We start from the raw sequence: 16,953 nt of genomic DNA on the forward strand, positions 1-16,953 counted from the left end.
ATTTCGACCTACTGTGAAATGCTCCCCATACTGTGATTCCACCACCATCTCCATGGACTCTAGGAAGGATACAATCATCAAGCAGGGCTTGACCAACCTGTCTTCGGACCTTGAATCGGTCATCTTGTCTGTAGAGGAGGAACCGGGCCTCTTCACTGAAGATCACATTACGCCAGTGGCCTACTGTCAAATCCCTATGTCTCTGTGACCAAAGCAAGCGCGCATGCCGATGTCTTTGCAGAAGTATTGGCGTTCTTATTGGTCGTCTTTCGCAAAAACCTGCACTAACCAGTCTATTGTTCACAAGTTTCCTGGTAACAGGCGCGTTTATGGACTTCAGCCATTCTGTTCGTAGCCGAGATGCAGACTTCGTGCGGCCATTGCGGCAAAGTCTCAGGAGAGTTCGGTCTTCCATGGCGGTTGTCTTTCGGGGCCGACCTAACCTTGGTCTAGGTGTAGTAGTCTTGGTCTCTCGACGTCTCTTCAAAATTTTAGAGACTGCACCTTATGTAATTCCAAAAGCGGCACCAATATCCTTCTATTTGTAGCCGCGATTACGTAAGTCAATGACGCGGGCGTATCAATCTGCGCTCAACTCGTACCCCATGATCAGAAATATCGTATACAAGAGACAGATGCAACAAAGTAAAGCTGGTTTCTTCACACCGTAATGCAAAAGCCAATGTAACCTTATGAATCATATCGCTAAAATAACGGCGAAAAGGATGCCCGATGGTTCATTGGTCAGGCATAAGAAGCTATTGTCCTACATTAGGTATTGCGTGATATGAAATGGTACCTAAGACCTTGGCAGACACCCGTGATCCACTTCGCCTGGCTGACGGGTCATTGATCGTAAGAAATCTGCACTTAAAAACAGGGTTATGGAAATAAATAGAAATATTCCAAACTTTTGTCCATGACTGTAATAGCAGTCCATTGTATTTTCATAGCTTTCCCGCAGAGACATATCGTGTAAAACATCAAATAGTTCAATTATACCTACCAAGTTATTTCTAATATCTTTGATAAAACCTGTTTTTGCCACACGCGCCTTCAAATACACTTGGTAGTTCATTGTTTTACATACGTAACGTCCCAAAAGAGAGATGTCGTGTTAAACATCAATAGCTCCATCACACCAGATGACAAGATGGTGCTTATTTTTAGAAATTGTATTATATAATCTGTTATTTTATGACAGGACATTACTTATTTTTAGAATTCGTATTACCTTACTCTGTTATGTCAAGGTCAAAAAAAATGAGCTCGTGTTGCTTTGTCAATTGTTTCAAAATAACCATGTACATTATATAGTGCTACTTGCACTAAAATATCCTCATGTTTGGCTTTTTGCAGGCAGACTATGCACTATGATCTTGCCACAATAGCCTTCAATGCATTCGGCGTGAATGTATGCAATCATAGATTGAATTCAATACTACTCTTTTTAAAGATACCAATGGTACATGTGCGAGTGAAACTTACATGGACTCAGCTAATGTGAAATTTCTAGAAAATTATTACAATCCAAATCTTTACGCCTATTCTTTGATAAATTATGGGATGCAAAGGTACAGTGTACGTCTAGTGCAGGGCAATATATTCAACAATTGTTTCAATTTCAATGGCAATTAATCTTGTTACACTACTACATTCCTGGGCACAAAAACTCTGAAATAATCCCCTGTCTCGGCAAATCCTGGGCAGACTTGGGCAATAGCTCCGTATCTCTGGACTTTGGCTGTTCCCAGTTGTGTTTCTTGAGACAATAAATCGAAAACTAGCAGAATTATAATTATGTTGAACCCTCTCCACGCGGGTGTCGACTGCAGGCAACAAGTTTCAAATTGTCTTTAAAAATTCAAACAAAAAAATGTAAATTGCATGACCATATTTGGAATCAGCATGAAAAATGCATTAAAATGAGTACAAACAAGTCTAGTACAGGGTGTCTCAATAAAAATAGGCCCTATGTAAAGATGTGCATAACTTAAAATATTGGCAGTAAAATAAAAAAATTCTTAAAGATTCAAAAACCATGAAGTGTCTGCTAAAGAATGGTGCAAAAATAATCCAAATCCGTTCACGCATCACTGACATAATTAAGTTTGTACAAATAGACACATTTTTGGACCATTCCAATGGGGTTATACACATTAGCAATAATGTGTAGTTTATTATAAAAGAAATAAAATGAAACGCCAAGTGTTGCTGAGTAAGAGTTCAAAATCAATCAATCAATCTCCCAAAGAATGTTTTTCATACGTTTCTCTTTGGGTTAAGGGCTCGGATAGCAACGTTTGCACCGTATTTTTGTGGGACCTGAGAACACATCAGACATATCGAATTTCATTCTGAATACGAGGAATGTTCTTCTGATATCAATTTTTTTTTTTAATTTCATATGTTTTGAATTTTTTGATATTTAACCATCCTCGAAGTAAACTTCATAAATCTAATGATATGTAATTAATGTACTTATTATTATACATACATTTGTCAACCAACAGTAGCGCTGAACTTTATATTGAAGTGGCTGAAATATTTGATTCAAAATAAATTGGTTCCCTCAAAATGAAATGCCAAGGTGATAGCATTGATGGTTAAATAAACAAAAATTGATAAACAACATCAATAACAGAAAAGAGGCATCGTTGCTGATCAGGCAAGTTATCTCCTACCTAGCCACACAGGGAGTTAAGTTTTGACACTATTTCAAACTATTGCGATTTGGTAGTTCACATCATATTGCGAATGGTAGTGAGCTTTGGCAAATATTGCATTGATATTTACAGATATACTTTTGTAGGTCCTGTGGTTCTCGAGTTATGTTGTAAAAGGGTAAAATGTACATAACTCATTAACAACAATAAATCAAGTAAGTTTTCAAAGTATGAAGTTTTGCAAAACATCAAGGTGTTATTTTTCCAATAATATTTTGACGTAGATAATGAAAATCGATCTTTTTGTCTGCTTCGACCAACAATACTTAGGCAACCCGTAACTTCATTAATTTCTTCCATTCTAAACTAAAATGCAGCACATTGTTGTTAATGTGTATTGTCCCATTGGAAAGGTCCAAAAATGAGTCTATTTGTAGTTTCCCAATTATCTCAGTGACGAGTGAACGGATTTTGATGATTTATGCACCAATCTACAGAAGACACTTCATGGATTATGAATCTGTAAGAAAGTTTCAATTTTATTGCTGATATTTTAAGTTATGTCCCCCGATCCACGGGGCCTATTTTTATTGAGACGCCCTGTATAGTCCAAGAGAATTCTGGATGATGAAAGCTTCCTCTCGGTAAGCAATCACAGTTTGTGAGAAATAAGAAAATGTTAATCAAGTCTAGTATTAGTTCAGTGGCTCTTGAGATAGCTCTTGATATTTTAAGATAATTTCTAAAAACTTGGACTTTTTATGTTGAAACTATAGCTAGCAGACAGAACATTGATATTAATGTGAAAGTGCAAGGACTGCTTTCATTTTTAATAATGATAATTACAATATACAAATAAGAATGACGCACATTTAAGTGCGAATATGGCAATATTGGCTATATCCGGTGTATTTTGATTTGATTTATTCAAGTGCAATCTTCAAAAGCGTCATTAAAATGTTAAGTATTAAAATTCAACAGTTGAGATGTAAATATGTTTGATAGAGTTTAAGTACTTTTTGTCGGACTAAAATATGTTCCTCTCCTTGACAACAGACTTTATTTTTGATACGCAAACAATGCATTCAACTGGATTTGTTTTTTAATTTTAGCTACTTAATAACTCAAAAGCACACAGTACATAACTTGGTTGAGTGATTGATCTGTTTTCGCCTACCTAATATAACATATGTACAGCTAAGAAAAAAGAGGGCCTAGATGTGCACCCTGGGGGACATTGCCGTAACAGAATAAGGCGATATTATGGGTGCGTGTGTGGGTAGGGCCTACATTGAAAATTCTTACATAGCTTTAAAAATTTGTCAGTGGTTTGGAACAAGTACGTGCTTATTTTTGATATTAACATGTTACCAATCAGGCTAAAATTACCGTTTCAGCTGTGAATGTGACAGAATAAATGGAACGTGTAATTGACTAGTAACAGATATCAGATAACTAGGATAAACATCATTTATAAACTATAGACTTTTGATTTTACTAGCTATACTTATTTGTATATTAAATGATAATAAGGCCTAAAAAATTGTAACATTAAAAAAATGGGTAGGTAGGTAGGGATTCTTTTTTCTTTTTTTTAACTTTTAAAGCTGTACATTGATAAAGGCCTTGGAACTTTTTTTCGTCTTTTTTTAAAATTAAGTTTTTTTTATTATTATTTTTTCATTTATTTTTTTTGCCAAAAAAAAAAAAAACACACCAAAGGGTCAGGGTCGGGTTACGCCAATCAAAAAATTATTTTAGGCCTAATTAACTAACACTAGTTGTGTTTGTTAAAAGGCCCATTCGGTGATTTGCACATCCGGACGATCGTAAAAATCATCAAAATTCAGAGTTTTGTACCTTTGTCATTGTCATACATGTGCTAACATAGCCTACTAGTGGTCCAGCCGAAATTTGTGTATTTAAGACAAAATAAGGAGGGGCTTAAACTGCTGTTTTCTTCGTTTTTTGCCTAATTTTTCATTTCAAAAATACCAAATGACAAATTGAATGACTTATCCTTCACTTTTAAGCATTTTATAAACAATTGTATTTTTTTTACACATGCGCTGGGATCACTGAATAGGACTTCAAAGTACCACAACCCACTGTATTCTCCCTTTACGTTACCCGTCAAGGTGCTTTTCAGAGACTTCAGTGGCTCTCGGGCGGCTAGGGATGTGTCGAATGGCAGGGAAGATGTGTGATTTTCAGAGGTCCTGGGTCGCATAAGGGATTGTGATGGGAGACAAAATAATAAGCAGATTTAAAATCAACATTGTTTTGAACATCTCATTTGAACTCCAACACCCCACAAGAAATAAATCAGTAATGATGTATTAAACAAACAACATACTAAACCCACCGATGATCAAAAGATTTATAAAAGAGGTCACCTAGAAATTTGACAGGATTTAAACTGGTACACTCAATCATCCACATCAAAGATCCAGCCAGCTTCAAAGCAGCAGTTCTACAAAAAACCTTAAGACTAAGCAACACTCGCATGCGCACAGTACCCTTGGTCTGGCTCCAGCCTGGAAATTGTTGTATAGTATAGATACAGATACAATATAATAGTATATTTACCCCTTTCAGATCAATATTTAACATGTAATTCATTCATTTGAACTCCCCAGGATTTAAGTGTGAGGAGGCAAAGCCAATTTTTTGTCCCAATTTGTCAATTTTTTGTCCCATTTTTAGTCATTTTAAAAAGAGCACATCAAACACACCTAATTACATTCTGAATAAGAGCAATGTCCTTCTGATATCAATTAATTTAGATTTTTTGAAATTCGCGAAATAATACAAATTTTATGGCAAAGTATTAACTACTAGAGAATTACGCTCTTTGTAATGAAGGTGACCCCACATAAAGGTGTGCAAATAACAAGGTTTACTAAGATAATATGGAATATTCAAATAAGTTCTTTGACATTTAACAGTCCTCGAAGTCAACTTGGTAGATTTAATGAATATAATGATATGTAATTTGTATGTAGCTGGGATGAAAAGCCGACAATCATATGAAAATTTTGACCTTTCGTATTGAAAATATACATGAAGTCTTTTGGGAAACTTCATTGATTGGGCCTGTTTTCAATATAAAAAAAGGTCAAAATTTTCCTATGATGTTCAGCTTTCCTCCAAGCTAGATACACTCTAAGTACACACCCCGAACACCTGATTTATTGATAAAATAAAAAACATAAACCGCATACCGCATTAGATTTCAAACTCCCATGGGACACGAGACAAGTTTTTTTTGGCCTTATATAATTATAATAATTAACTGCCAGTAAAACAACACACGGGATCCTCCGTTTATGTTGTTACCCGTCAAGGTGCTTTTCAGAGGCTTGCAGAGGCTCTGGTCTGCTAGGGATGTATCGAATGGCAAGGAAGATGTGTGATTTACAGAAGCTCTGGGTCGGTTAGTAATTTTGAAGGGAGACAAAATGTAAAAGAAGATTTCAAATGAACACTTTTTGAACATCTCATTTGAATTCCAACATCCCACAAGTAATAAATCAGTAATGATGTATTAAACAAACAACACACTAAACCCACCGATGATCAAAAGATTTACACAAGAGGTCACCTAGAAAATTGACAGGATTTAAACTGGTACACTCAATCATCCACGTCAAAGATCCAGCCAGCTCAAAGCAGCAGTTCTACATCTACCTTAAGGGGGTACTACCCCGCTGTGGTAAATTTGTGACTATTTTGCATTTTTCTCAAAAAATAATAACACACTGGTAACAAAAGTTATGTATATTATTTGGGCAAGGAATCCAATTACTACACTGAAATTTCAGTGACTCAAGACAAGTGGTTCAGTATATATGACAGGAAATGAGGTACATCCAAGCGGTACCTTATTTCTTATCATAAATAACAAACCGCTTGTCGGGGGACACTGAAATTCCAGTGTAGTAATTGGATTCCTTGCCCCTGTAATATACATAACTTTTGTTACCAGTGTTTTTTTAGTTTTGAGAAAAATGCAAAAATAGACAAAAATTTATCGCGGGGTGTAGTACCCCCTTAAGACTAAGCAACACCCGCATGCGCAGAGTACCCTAGGTCTGGCTCCAGCCTGGGGAGTGTATCTGTTGAATAGTACAGATACAGATACAATATAATAGTATACTCGCCCCTTCACACCGACACCACCTGGCTAATAATTATTTGGTGGAGCAGGGACACTAAAATGAATACACGGGATCGATACACGTGAATTGCTATGCACGATTTTGATATCAGACGAAAATCTTCGAATACTGGGTTAGAAATTGATGAATATCTCCCGCAAATGAATTTTTCTCAAGAAACCAGATGTGGTCTCATACACTTAAAAATACGTTTTGAACAGATATGATAGTCGCTAGAATGCGCTTTGAAAATTGGCCGTGCGCTTTGAACTCAAAATCTGACAATTTTATATTGCGTTGGTCCTATGGACTACAGCGTGTAGTACAGCTGCACTCACTGTAGGCAGTATACAAGTCGATGACCATTGACCTCAATGGGGTATACAAGCTTATTCGCGCACAACCAAGATCAATTACCCGGCTTTGTGAGTAGCCTTAGTTAAGTCCCTCGACTAATTATTAGTTTTAAAGAGCTTTAAAGGTTTGAACCAAATGGCTAATCGTGGCTGTGGATTCAACCTACCATGGCGATTCCTGACATGAAGATATAGGGTCGATGACACTGTGCCCTTTCTTTATTTATTAAACATGTTATTCATTCATTTGAACTCCCCAGTAGCGTAGCCAGGATTTTAGTGTGAGGGGGCAAAGCCAAATTTGTAATTTTTTGTCCCATTTTAGTCATGTTATAGAAACTTAACCCTTTTAGCAAAGAGATAAAGGAAAAGAAGAAGAAGAAGAAGAAGAAGAAGAAGAAGAAGAAGAAGAAGAAGAAGAAGAAGAAGAAGAAGAAGAAGAAGAAGAAGAAGAAGAAGAAGAAGAAGAAGAAGAAGAAGAAGAAGAAGAAGAAGAAGAAGAAGAAGAAGAAGAAGAAGAAGAAGAAGAAAACGAAAACGAAGAGGTGGAAGAAGAAGAAGACGACGAAGAAGAAGAAGAAGAAGAAGAAGAAGAAGAAGAAGAAGAAGAAGAAGAAGAAGAAGAAGAAGAAGAAGAAGAAGAAGAAAACGAAGAGGTGGAAGAAGAAGACGAAGAAGAAGAAGAAGAAGAAGAAGAAGAAGAAGAAGAAGAAGAATAAGAAGAAGAAGAAGAAGAAGAAGACGAAGAAGAAGAAGAAGAAGAAGAAGAAAACGAAAACGAAGAGGTGGAAGAAGAAGAAGACGACGACGAAGAAGAAGAAGAAGAAGAAGAAGAAGAAAACGAAGAAGAAGAAGAAGAAAGAAGAAGAAGAAGAAGAAGAAGAAGACGAAGAAGAAGAAGAAGAAGAAGAAGAAGAAGAAGAAGAAGAAGACGAAGAAGAAGAAGAAGAAGAAGAGAAAGAAGAAGACGAAGAAAAAGAAGAAGAGGAAGTGGGAGAAGAAGAAGCGGAAACACTGTCAAGCTTGCGTCAAGTATGGCTCTAACTTCATCAATCCATCTGACGAAATCTCGACGAATATTTCAGTCTGTTGCTTATATACAACAACTAATATCCAGACAAAGGTAGAAACATTAAACTTCATAAAAACAAACAGAAAGTAGATATTTCAAACAAAACATGATAATTATCATTCTATTCATTTCAACACATTTCTAACTCATTTTGCTGCTTTTGCCACAAAACAGGTATATAATGGAATTAAAGACCGAACCTGGCAATTGGACGAAAGTTTTTGCTCTCCTCTTCCTTATCTACATTATTGGTGTAACGAGTGCAATTGATCCCAGCACAACGACAGGTTGTTTTGTACATACCGCAATGAAACACAGAGCGGAGAAAGAGGGCTGCAGACCGATGGAATTTTTTGTACGAGGATGCTGGGGACGATGTGATACCAATGAGGTAAGTCATTCAGACGGACCGACCATGATGTCCAGTCATTTTCTTTCTAACGGAAGATAGTAAATATAAGTAACACCTGAAATTTCTTTATATTAAAATTTTGCTGCATTCTTTGCTAAAGTAGGTCTATAGCTCTTTTCAGTTCATATTTTATCCATGATGGAATTTGTGATAAGGGTCATAAACTTTTTTTTTCAACGTTTATGTGCGCTGGTTGCTCTGGGGAAGGATTAAAAGGATTCATCCTATCAAACCAAAGATCTATAGTATAATAACTTTCAAGATCATATATTCATGCGCAGGATGTATTTTCATGACCGTGTTTACATATAACTTGTTACATTGATGTATTTGAATCAACCCCATTGTAAATACAACTTCAACCAGTCTGGGCAATTATACCACATACACTAACAACATGTGGGTCCTTATGTTTTTGCCGATTGAATACTTGAGTCGTACAATCATATCGTCGAGGTTTTTTCACAATGCCGAATAATAAATTGGATAAAGATGAAATGCGTTACGCGATTAGACCCAGACAAACGAGTATATGTCTATACGAGAAGCGACAGATAGCGCCCTCTGTAGACAGGACAAAAAGTGATTAGGACAGTTTATAGTTGGGTACTATTCAGCAACGAATTTATTATGTCTTGTGAATAAAAACAAATGACACAGCAAACAGTTCACAAATGTTGGTACCATTTTTTTTCGAAACGTACAATAAGATATAGATGAGGGTATCACCTTAAGGAATCTGTCATCTCAACGTCAAATCATGGATTATTCTCGTGATTCACTGACCTATTTATATAAAGTTATCTTTCCTAAATAAACGATACCAAAATATTTAATTAAGATTTAAAATCGTGCCAGCAAATATAATTTTCTCATAAAGCTAATTTACAGATCATCAAGTAAGTAGCTCTCAGATTACCTACTCACAGACACACTCAATTAGTACCATTGAAACCTTTTACAGCAGCTCGATAACCTTTCTTTGCCTTTTTGGCGCTAAATGCTGCAGACGACTATTACTTTAGTTAAATTAAGTGAAATTAGGTTAGTGAAATTCTTATAAAAATATATAAAAAAGTAATGATTGATAAATTTAAATAAAATGCAACAAAAGGAATACAAACAAGCTGTTTTCAGATTGACCTGCAGAGCTTTTTTAAAAGCTTATCTATCAAAATATCCCTGCATTCGGCGACTCTCGTACAGAAAAAATATGGAAACAAACACCCCTAGTGTTAATTGGCTAATGGAAATATTTCTAACATAAGTATACGGTGTTCATTTAAGCGTTAACAATGCAGGCATGAAATTACATTTAAATACATTTAAGCTTGTGACCTAATTTTGCGAAATGAATAATTTTTAAGATGAAATATTCTTCCGTAATGAATTTGAGATTGAAAGTATATTTATAGGGAAATTTTAATTGCCTTAGATTGAAATGATCTCCATGGTACCGTTTCTCGCAATTCTTAAAATCTACAGAAATTTAACTTCATGGTACCAATGAATATGTATACGAAAGACACATTTAAAGGTGTAAAAATTAAGTGTTAGAATTCTAGATATACGTTTCTATCGTATAGTTCTATCTATTATGAAGGCGTGTAAGCAATGTCTAGGACAATATTAATCTTTTGTATTGTAGTTGTCAAACTGTATAACTTTAAAAAGAAACAAAGAGTTAAATTCGTTCAATGGTTGCATATCAAAATCGTTAAAGGATACTATTTATTGAAGTAAATTAATTATGAATGTCTAGAAAAGGAATAACCGGCGCAACAGGTGTACCCTATCATATTCTTAGCCTTTTTTGGTTTCTTGTTTTCTAGTAATTGTGCTTTATCGTTTAAGCAGGACCCAGTTTAGTATATCTGTTCATATAAAATGTCACGATATTTGAGGCTTTCTTTCAAATTCCACTGAATCTCAATTTCATACTAATGACCAAAATATTACGAAATAAATTCTTAAACTGAAGGTATGAAATGCTATCCAAAGAAGTTTATTATTGTCGTAACATCATAAGAACTCGAAATTGAGCTTTATCAAAACAAGTTTCATTTTGCAAAAGGTGCAACTCAGTGCCAAATCTGAAGAAATATTAAGTAATACTTTAGATCTCATGAAATAAAATCTGAAACATAATGTTTTTTATTTATTGCTTTATTCCTTTTTGACATTGAGAATAAATATCTTTTAAACAGACGTTTTTAAACTTGTTTCCGCAGCCCCAGGTTTGTGGCCTCAATTGATTTGAAATTGTAATATTTCAGAGAACTGAGCGATACCTTTAAAATAGAATGAAAATAATAAATACATTTACAGTTCAATAATATCAATTCTATTACCTCCACGACCCAATATTCAAAATTACGCACAGTGATTTGTTGAAACGCATCACGTGTAAGACAATTAATTAGCAATTAAGTGGCCAGGGCAACGAACTTTATGTTCTTCTCGCATCACAGCCCACAGCAAAGCGCGATGCAGTATATAAGCACCGTTACACATTCTACGCAAAACATTACGCTTGGTTACGCGTTCAATAATTCTGCATTACTCGCTATCACTTACGCTTTGGCTACGCGTAGGCGCCCTACATTGAGGTAAACAACTTCAAATACTTGAAAAAAAGTGATATTTTCTCTTTAAATCGCACTATTTTGTGGTAATAGAATAGAAATATGCGCCTGACGTTTTTACGTTTTTACTGCCTCGGACACATTATTTGCGTGTAAAGTATAATGCATTACCCTTTATTTCTTAAATCGTGGTAGCTTAGGTACGCGTATGTACTTGTTAAATTTATTGGAAAAAAAGCGTTCCAAGTTTGCGGTCAATCAGCTTATTTTTATTAAAATAGGTATGCTGAATTTGAGACCGTGACTCTCACGGGTTATTTAGCTGGCCCCACGGATCCCTGAAATGCAAAGTTTGTGCGCGTACGACTTAAAGTTAAGAAGTTATGGGGCACAAAAGGTTGAATTTACTTGTAATTGTGTATGGGTCAAAAGTCAAAGTTGCTCCAATTTTCGTAATAATCGAGGGAAAAATGTTCGTCTAGCTTAGTAATTTCAGATGATTTTAGTGCTTGCACTATCTGCGATGTCTAGTTATTACGTCACACAGCAAAGAATAAAAAGATAGTATTAAGGGTAGACGAGGTATTGTTGGTCGAAGCAGGAAAACATTGATTTTCATTGTCCAAATCAATATATTATTGAAAAATAATACTTTGAAGTTTTTCATTCTACAAATCATATACTCAAAAACTTGTTTGATTTATTGTTGTTAATGAGTTATGTACGTTTTATTAAAGTGTTGTTGTTTCAGCCTTCTTTACAACATAACTCAAGAAGCACAGGACGTAGAAAAGTATATCTGTGATATTTGAATTCTTCTTTACAATCGATATGAAATGATCAATGCAATATTTGCCAAAGCTCACTACCATTCGCAAGATGCTTTGAACTACCAACTCGCAACAGTTTAAAATAGTTGCTAACATCAAATAGGATTCAATAGTATTTGTATGTATTTATTTATTTATCACCTATCTTCTAAACTTCACATCGCAGATAGTAAAACTGTTCTTTTTCCGGATCCATTTAACAGTTTGCAACAATGTTTGAATTGCGAAATTAGCAGCAACTTTAATGTTTCCCCTCTATTGGCCTCGAACTTGTTGAGCCTCATAACTTATAACTATGTGTCATACTCGCACATTTTAGTGAATTTGTAGTATGTTTAATTTTCACCCCTTAAATGATCCTGTGTGGGGTTTTGGATTCCCTTTTAGGGTCATGAGGTTCAAATATAGTTTGGCAGGCAAAATATTTGAATTCAGCATACCCGAATTGACCAATTTGGTTGCCAGCTTTTACACGAACTTGCCGCTTGACGCTTAGATAAGCATATATTTCCCACATAGAACCAGCCTAGTATCTGGCAGCTTTCTGAGCTTATATTATGTGCCTGGTATCGTTGGGAGTACCACATTTCAATAATGATTTGACAATACTTATCAACATTGCAGTAAGACCTATAAAAATATATTTTCTGGGTTATATAAATATTTATCATTGTTTATGAGACACAATTATATACAAAGTTTAAAAATAGTGAATACATATACAACATTACCCATTTAATAATATCGCCTGTCGCATTTTATTAATTTATCAAGTTGTATAACGTACGACGTAATTATAGATGCATATCAAAATATCAATAATCTGATCGAGGTATCGGTTTCTGTAGCAAGAAATGTGTTTCACTCTGTTTGTTCATCATTAACAAATGATTAAACAAAAAAGGAATGCAGGAAGCAAAACAATCTTGCGTCAATCGCTCTTGACATGTTCAACGTCTGTTGAAATAGAACTTTATATATATTAATATTCATAAGATGTGTTTTCTCTGGCATTCATTAGAAAGAGGCGGAAATATTTCTGTAAAGCTAGACTTAATTTTATTTCTCAGTCTGTTTCTTTGCCTCTCTCTCCTTCACTCAACCGACAGTTGTAGTATCTGTATTATCTGTCTCTCTCATATAGTATAGCACACTCTTCCTATTTTGTTTGACAATGGACCTTTCAAGTTTTCAGATTTAGTTTCTCTATCGGTCATAAATATTACATACATAATATACACAAGTGCGCCAGAAATTACGTGTCATTTTTTTAAACACGGAGAACAGCATAGCTTCTCTTTTGATGTTCACCGATGCATGTAAAGCACGACCTTCGTAAAATTCGGAAAGCTATTTAGCATAGCAAAAGGTTAGTTCCCGATAGTTGCAGACAGTGGGGCATGGACATTGTTTATTTGCGTAATAAATACAATATTAAATCCTTTTCTGGCGTATAAATGATATGTGTTATCGGAAAAAGCAAGAGATTCTGCCTATACGATGATGCAATGATACTCGTAACTTTAGCTCTAACATGCAGTCAATGTCCTATTGAATTGTAAATGACAATTAGAGCATACAGCGATTTAATAATCTCCTTTTTCAATTTTCCAGGTACCCGAGCTAGTACCGCCGTTTGTGAAACCAGAGCATCCAGTGTGTACCTTTGCCACTTACAAAGTCACGACGGTAGAATTACCTGACTGCGACCCTGGAGTAGAGCCTTCTTATTCATATCTAAGCGCCTTGACTTGCTCTTGCAGGACAATGTCAGCGAGCCAAACAGAATATAGTTATAGGCCGGATTTTTATTTGGCAACCACAGAAAAATGAATGTATTTTTCATGTATTTTTGTAAAAATGGTAATGAAATAGAGACATAATTCTACAAACAGGTGAGCTTGTTTTATAGCTGTGTGAATCGGATACTACTCTTTACATCCTAGATGTCGATAGTTGGGTAGAACTTGCTTGTGAGTGTAAAGGTGGATATGACTATAATGAAAGACAGAGATAAAAAGACCAAACCGTGTCTGACATCAGGGCAAAGGCGCACCGTGATTGGTTGCTGACCTGCGCAGTACCGCATTTTCTGTCAAGTTGTCAGAATTTCAGACGTGAACTAGTCTTTTTTATCTCTGTCTTTCATTACATCATGTTTTACTTTAATATTGATATCTGAGGTGTATTGAATAAGAATATAATGGGTGCCCAATAGGTACCCTAGAGCAATTCGAGAAATTACTTTTACACAGAGGTCAAGTCTCAAACTTATTGAGTTATTGGCGCAAAGGTCAAAGGTTGAAATTTGGGGGTCAAATAAAGAAAATAAGTTTGATGAAAATGGTTTAAAAATGTCACCTACAATGTTTCCTTACCATGGTAACGCAACAAAAATAGTTATGCCCGTTGAGTCCAAATGATGTCGATGTATTTTCCCGCGTTGCCTAGGTATCGAAATGTTCTACACATTGAACACTATTCTTTTTATATGACAAGAGAAACATTTTGAGACAATTTTTTAAAATCAAAATCAGATAAATTTCTTGTGTTTGACACATGTTGAGCCCAAACTGATTGGTCGTAGGTAGGTCGAGCTATATATTTGTCTGAATCATTGTGATCTGAGCAATATTTTGGTATAGCTTTGAACCAAATCGGAGAAATTTTGAGTTTTGGCTTCTGTATAATCTCTGTCCTCATATTTTATAATTACTCAAGGGTGCCCACTGGCCACCTGTCATTTTTGACTTCTCAATAAGAAAATGCTAGTCATACGCAACTTATAATGGGGAAAGAACAAAAAGTTACGAGTTTAAGACCGCGGTTTAAGATACAGCTTAATAAATATACAGGCCGGATGTTTATATTGTATATTTAATTTGAAACCAACATTAAGTCAAACAGATGATTCTAAAACTGTTATCCGTACATACGTCTTGTGTTATTTTTATGAAGAAGATATATATATATATATCTGGAAAGGGATTAAATATTTGTACGTTTACCAAGCGTTCATTTACGTAATTTAATTTAGGCATACTAATTATTCAATACTGAGTCAGTTGACGTCCTATTAGTGTCGTGCGTACATTCGTAATAACAACAGCATCAATAATAATAATAACAATAATAATGCATCGTTACTATGATTTCTCCTTACTATTATTAGAAGACTTAGATTTAACATGTATAAGCGTCAGTGAGTGGCGTTTGCACCGGGGGGGGGGCGGTTGTGCGCAATATATCATCCCATGATATACGTCTTTCATATCATCCGTAAATAAGTTTTAACTGTTCTGCATTATTCACAGAGGTTGTATCTCTAAGATTATTCGAACATGTACACTACAAATGTATATCAAAGGCTTTAGAAATGTTGGAGCTAATGTAGATTTTTGATAAAATATTCCATTTTCTAATGAAAGAAAAATCAAATATAATGAAAAACATGGATTTTTGCACTAAATAGCGCCATCTATAATATAATTTGATTTTACTTTTTCCTAAGAAAATGGAATGTTTTATCAAAAATCTAACTCCAACATTTAAGTTTGCTTATTATCTTTCATTTAAAAAAATTTGGTTTCTAGCATGTTTCCAAGAAATGTTTCCAACATGGCCGCCGATTAAATAATACAATTATATTTAAAGTTCATATGATATTGACTTATCTTGCAATACAAAAAAGCGTGGTAATTACGCATTGATGTTACGGTGAAAAGTGCGCGCGCCAGAGTGAGTGCACACGTTTCCAAATGTTGATACTGTGTTTGACGATTTTATATAAACAAGGGAAGAGGCCTACGCATCATACACTGGAACATGGAAACATTCAAACATTACAAACTAGCGCACGAGATCAAATTAATGATGCTTAATCGTATTCTTAATATATCAATGTACAGGGGAAAGAAGAATTACGCATCGCACACTAGCACAATTAAACATGAATTTACAAATGGAAACATTACATGCATAGGCAGATATACCAGAGTAAAAACTCCGGACATACCTGCCTGTGCGGGGACTCGAACCCCAGACCTCTCGCTTGTCGGGCGAGCGCTCTTACCACTGAGCTACACAGACTGTCCCTGATAAACAGGACTCAAGTCTGGTACTTATGGATATGAGCAGTCATGCGGGGTAAACAGTACAAACAACACATTACATACCAGTGTACGAGATCAATTAATGATGCTTACCCGCCGGCCTAATATAATCATGCAAACAAGGGAAGAGGCCTACGCATCATACACTGGAACATGGAAACATTCAAACATTACAAACTAGCGCACGAGATCAAATTAATGATGCTTAATCGTATATAATGATTTTATATAAATAAATTATAGCACACAATTATTTATATCATTACTAATGTATAAACTCTCGATTATACAATTGTACTGTTTGTCAAACTTGTTGGGGTGTGCACGCAAACAAGTTGTGTCAAAACCACAATTTAAAGTGGATAATAAACTAGTAAGTATAAAGAAACACCCCAGAGTATTGGCAGGCATTAGCCTCTATTTTTATATTTGAATGGCCATTTCTATTCAAAATACCTTGGGTATGAAGGCAGTGGGAGTAAATAAACGAACATTTGATAAATTTTAGTTAAAAAAGGCGATTTCGAGAACATAACATAAAAGGAATAATAAGTAGTATAAAGTAAGGCACCACATCCAAATTGGTTCAATGTTGCGATCGATCATCGATGCTGCCTAATTGTATTGCATAATACATTACATACTAAGATATAGATATTTCATAAGTAATAGGGATCGGCCAAGCATCGACGGTCATTTACAAGATAGAACCAAAATAAGCCTTTTTGAAGTATGGCGGGCACGAGAGGGCGTACTTTGA

General features: G+C 35.2%; 2 protein-coding genes across 2 annotated transcripts in view; one reads left to right on the plus strand and one right to left on the minus strand.

Annotated features, from left to right (window-relative positions):
- Positions 1-14,375, plus strand: part of LOC140157532 (glycoprotein hormone beta-5-like) — an 86,854-nt gene extending 72,479 nt beyond the window's left edge. Inside the window, exons 3-4 of the mRNA XM_072180791.1 lie at positions 8,429-8,645; positions 13,696-14,375. Coding sequence (XP_072036892.1) covers positions 8,436-8,645; positions 13,696-13,914 — 429 coding nt within the window. The 5' untranslated portion in view covers positions 8,429-8,435 and the 3' untranslated portion in view covers positions 13,915-14,375. The remainder of the gene's footprint in view (positions 1-8,428; positions 8,646-13,695) is intronic.
- The window catches only part of LOC140157386 (thyrostimulin alpha-2 subunit-like), a 167,385-nt gene that overhangs the window by 64,108 nt on the left and 86,324 nt on the right, over positions 1-16,953 (minus strand). The gene's annotated exons all lie outside the window — the stretch shown is intronic.

The sequence above is a fragment of the Amphiura filiformis genome, chromosome 1, assembly GCF_039555335.1.
Source record: "Amphiura filiformis chromosome 1, Afil_fr2py, whole genome shotgun sequence".
NCBI lineage: Eukaryota > Metazoa > Echinodermata > Ophiuroidea > Amphilepidida > Amphiuridae > Amphiura > Amphiura filiformis.